This window comes from Phascolarctos cinereus, unplaced genomic scaffold (assembly GCF_003287225.1).
Source record: "Phascolarctos cinereus isolate Bilbo 61053 unplaced genomic scaffold, phaCin_HiC Scaffold_726;HRSCAF=1367, whole genome shotgun sequence".
Classification (NCBI taxonomy): domain Eukaryota; kingdom Metazoa; phylum Chordata; class Mammalia; order Diprotodontia; family Phascolarctidae; genus Phascolarctos; species Phascolarctos cinereus.
The window spans coordinates 352,679,644-352,682,689 of NW_027556098.1; the positions used below are offsets into that span (position 1 = coordinate 352,679,644).

Consider the following 3,046-nt stretch of genomic DNA (forward strand, 5'->3'; position numbering starts at 1 on the left):
AGGCTTTTCCAGGCCTTTCACATTGGGCATGTTATGGTCTACATTGTGACTGGAGATTAGATCCCTGAGCACTCTGATTTTATTTCACAAGGCTTATATAGACTTTCCCCTTTTCTTCTGGCTATATATTTTATTAATGGGCATATTTAGCTCATGTATTGCTATTTTGAAGTACTAGAGGTGACTGTTATAGACAAAACCACTTATCATCATCTTACAGAAGTTTTGACTAGTCAGAAATTTTGAAAAAAAAAACAATTCCCTGTGTTACAATTTAATTAGAAAAAAGCAAATACGAATGCACATTTTAAGAATATATATTACAGTTTACTTGCTTTAAAATAATCTACAGAACATAAGGGAAATGTAAGAAGAAGGAACATATAATCAAAATTTTAAAATAATCTGTTATTGATGAATAAGAATCATGCCAAATAAATTAAAATCTAGAATGAACTAAGCTTTTAAATAAAGGGTTATGACATAAAAAAATGGGCAGAAGGAGAAGTTAAACTATGTCAAGAGTAAGTGAAGAGGAAATGTATTCGCTTACTATTAAGAGACAATAGGGTAATGTTGACAGATGATGGAGAAGGCAGAATGATTCAATTTTATATCCATATATACCATTAAGGAGGTGATTCTTTATACCAGAAGCAATAAAATGGATGGTTTTTTCCTAACCAGAATTAAAGACACATGTAATGGATTGCCAAGGCAAAAAAAAAAAAAAGAGTTCCTCCATCCTGCCACTGGTTCTTATTCTTTATTCTACACTATAAACTTTCCCTGTTTTCATGAATGTTGAGCTGTTACTCTGTGCTCATCAAGAGTAATTCAAATGATAACCACACTGACATGATCCCTGGGCTTTGGGAAGAAAGTTAATTAATCAACAAATTGAAGGTTGCTCACTGCCCATTCTCCTATACAGCTGCAGGTGCTAAAATTTCAAGTCTTCCCACTATCTCCTGAGGTTGGCTCCATATAGTGTTTTTTTTTTAAATCATGGCAAATTGAAGCCAGGAGAATAGAGTCAATGCAGAATCCACCAGAGCAAGGTAGTGAGATGACAAAGCTCATTCAGTCCTCCTAAGTAGCAGAGAATTGTATTTCCTTTGTCTTCATCAATGGATTTTTGATTCAGATGCCATGTGACTTAATATCCTTGGATCCTGAAAAAAGCCTTATAACACAATCCCAGATCTGCTTGGTTTTCACACCATAAACAATGGGGTTCATAGTTGGGGGAAGAAGGAGATAGATGTTGGCCATAATAATGTGGAGGGAGTGAGGGACCTTGTGACCCCCAAAACGATGTGCAAAAAATGAAAAGAAAGCTGGGGTATAAGAGAATACAATGGCACAGATGTGAGATGTACATGTCCCAAAGGCTTTCTGTCGAGCATCTGCTGATGACAGTTTGAGCACAGCCCGGAGGATCATAGTGTAGGACACTGTGATACAGAAAATATCAAAGCCCCCAATCAAGAGGGCAACCATGAGACCATACACAGCATTGATTTTAACATTGCCACAGGAAATCTTGGCCACAGACATATGGTCACAATAGGTGTGAGGGATGACATTGCCTTGGCAGAAAGGCAGTCGCTTGGTGAGGAAAGAGAATGGGATTACAAGTATCACTCCCCTCATGAATGTAATGAACCCAGCATTGGCAATGATAGGATTGGTGAGGATGGTGGCATAGCGCAGTGGGTAGCAGATGGCCACATAGCGATCCAGAGCCATGAGCATAAGGACCCCAGATTCCATCCCTGTGAAGGTATGGATGAAGAACATCTGGGTCAGACAAGCATTAAAATCAATCTCCTTGAGGTTAAACCAGAAGATCCCAAGTGTATTGGGCAGTGTGCTTGTGCACATGACCACATCAGTGAAGGAAAGCATGGCAAGGAAGAAATACATAGGCCGATGTAGGGTTTCCTCATAACGAATGAGGTAGAGAAGTCCACAGTTCCCCACCATGGCTACAATATACATGGAGCAGAATGGCAGGGAGATCCAGATATGCTTGTCCTCTAGTCCTGGAACTCCATTCAAGATGAATGAAACTGGAGTCAGAGGAGTGCCATTGACCCTTTGCATGACAGGTATGTGATTGTCCTGTTCAGCTTTCAGTTGCTGTGTCTCCCTCTAGGGGAAGAGAATGTGGGGAAAAAAATTTGTTCTTTCTCCATTTCCTCTTTAATCTAGTACAAAGGAATTAATCAAATTCAAAGCCTTTTGTGACCTTTCACAGTTACCTTAAAGATATGTAATAACAATATAAACATCTTTTTAGCCTAAGTTCAGAGACTTCATTCTTACATTTTATTTATGTATGTATATTATGTATAACATATACATATATGCACAAATACACATGCCGTTCACTGCATATGTAATAAAATATATATGCAGTAATAAATAGACATTCTTTGTAGCCTAAGCCCAGAGAATTTATGCCTGTAGATCTCTTTTTGTATACAAATATATGTACACAGATGTGCATATGTATATATATATATATATATATATATATATATATATATATATATATGTATGTAATATTTCCTACACCCATGATTGTGCATATTTTTCTACTTCATCAGGGGGAGGTTAAATCATATATTTTCAAAACAATTCCTTCCGTTATTTCTGTGACTTCCAAAAATCCATAAAAATCTGTTTCTTAATTATTTGCCTATTGTTAACAAAGCTTATGACTTTGTAACAAACATTTGGTGGTAATGACTAAAGCCTAAAATCCTTAGACTGAAATTTAAAACTCTCCACCATCTGTATCCAACCTCCTAGTTCAACCTAATACTAATCCCCTTCGTTCTGTACCTACCAGCTGATCAGGACTACTCAGACACACAGAATTCAAGAATAGAAATGACCTCAAGGAAAATTTTGTCTACTTCCCATTAGACCAAGGTCTCTCCTCCAAATGAAGAACAATGACCTACCAAAGCAACTAATCTCCTTTGGGATAGCTATAACTTTTAATATGCTTTCCCTTAAACCAGGGATGAGGAAC

General features: G+C 37.1%; 1 protein-coding gene across 1 annotated transcript; it reads right to left on the reverse strand.

Moving 5' to 3' along the window:
- Positions 1–1,143: 1,143 nt before the first annotated feature.
- LOC110200564 (olfactory receptor 52N4-like) lies at positions 1,144–2,109 on the reverse strand. Its single transcript, XM_020975925.1, has one exon. It carries the CDS (start codon positions 2,107–2,109, stop codon positions 1,144–1,146), a length of 966 nt encoding a protein of 321 aa, XP_020831584.1.
- Between the last annotated feature and the right edge of the window lie 937 nt (positions 2,110–3,046).

Bases quoted from the DNA above. Each gene is read 5' to 3' on its own strand.
- LOC110200564 (XM_020975925.1), bottom strand. From the start codon at position 2,109: ATGCAAAGGGTCAATGGCACTCCTCTGACTCCAGTTTCATTCATCTTG.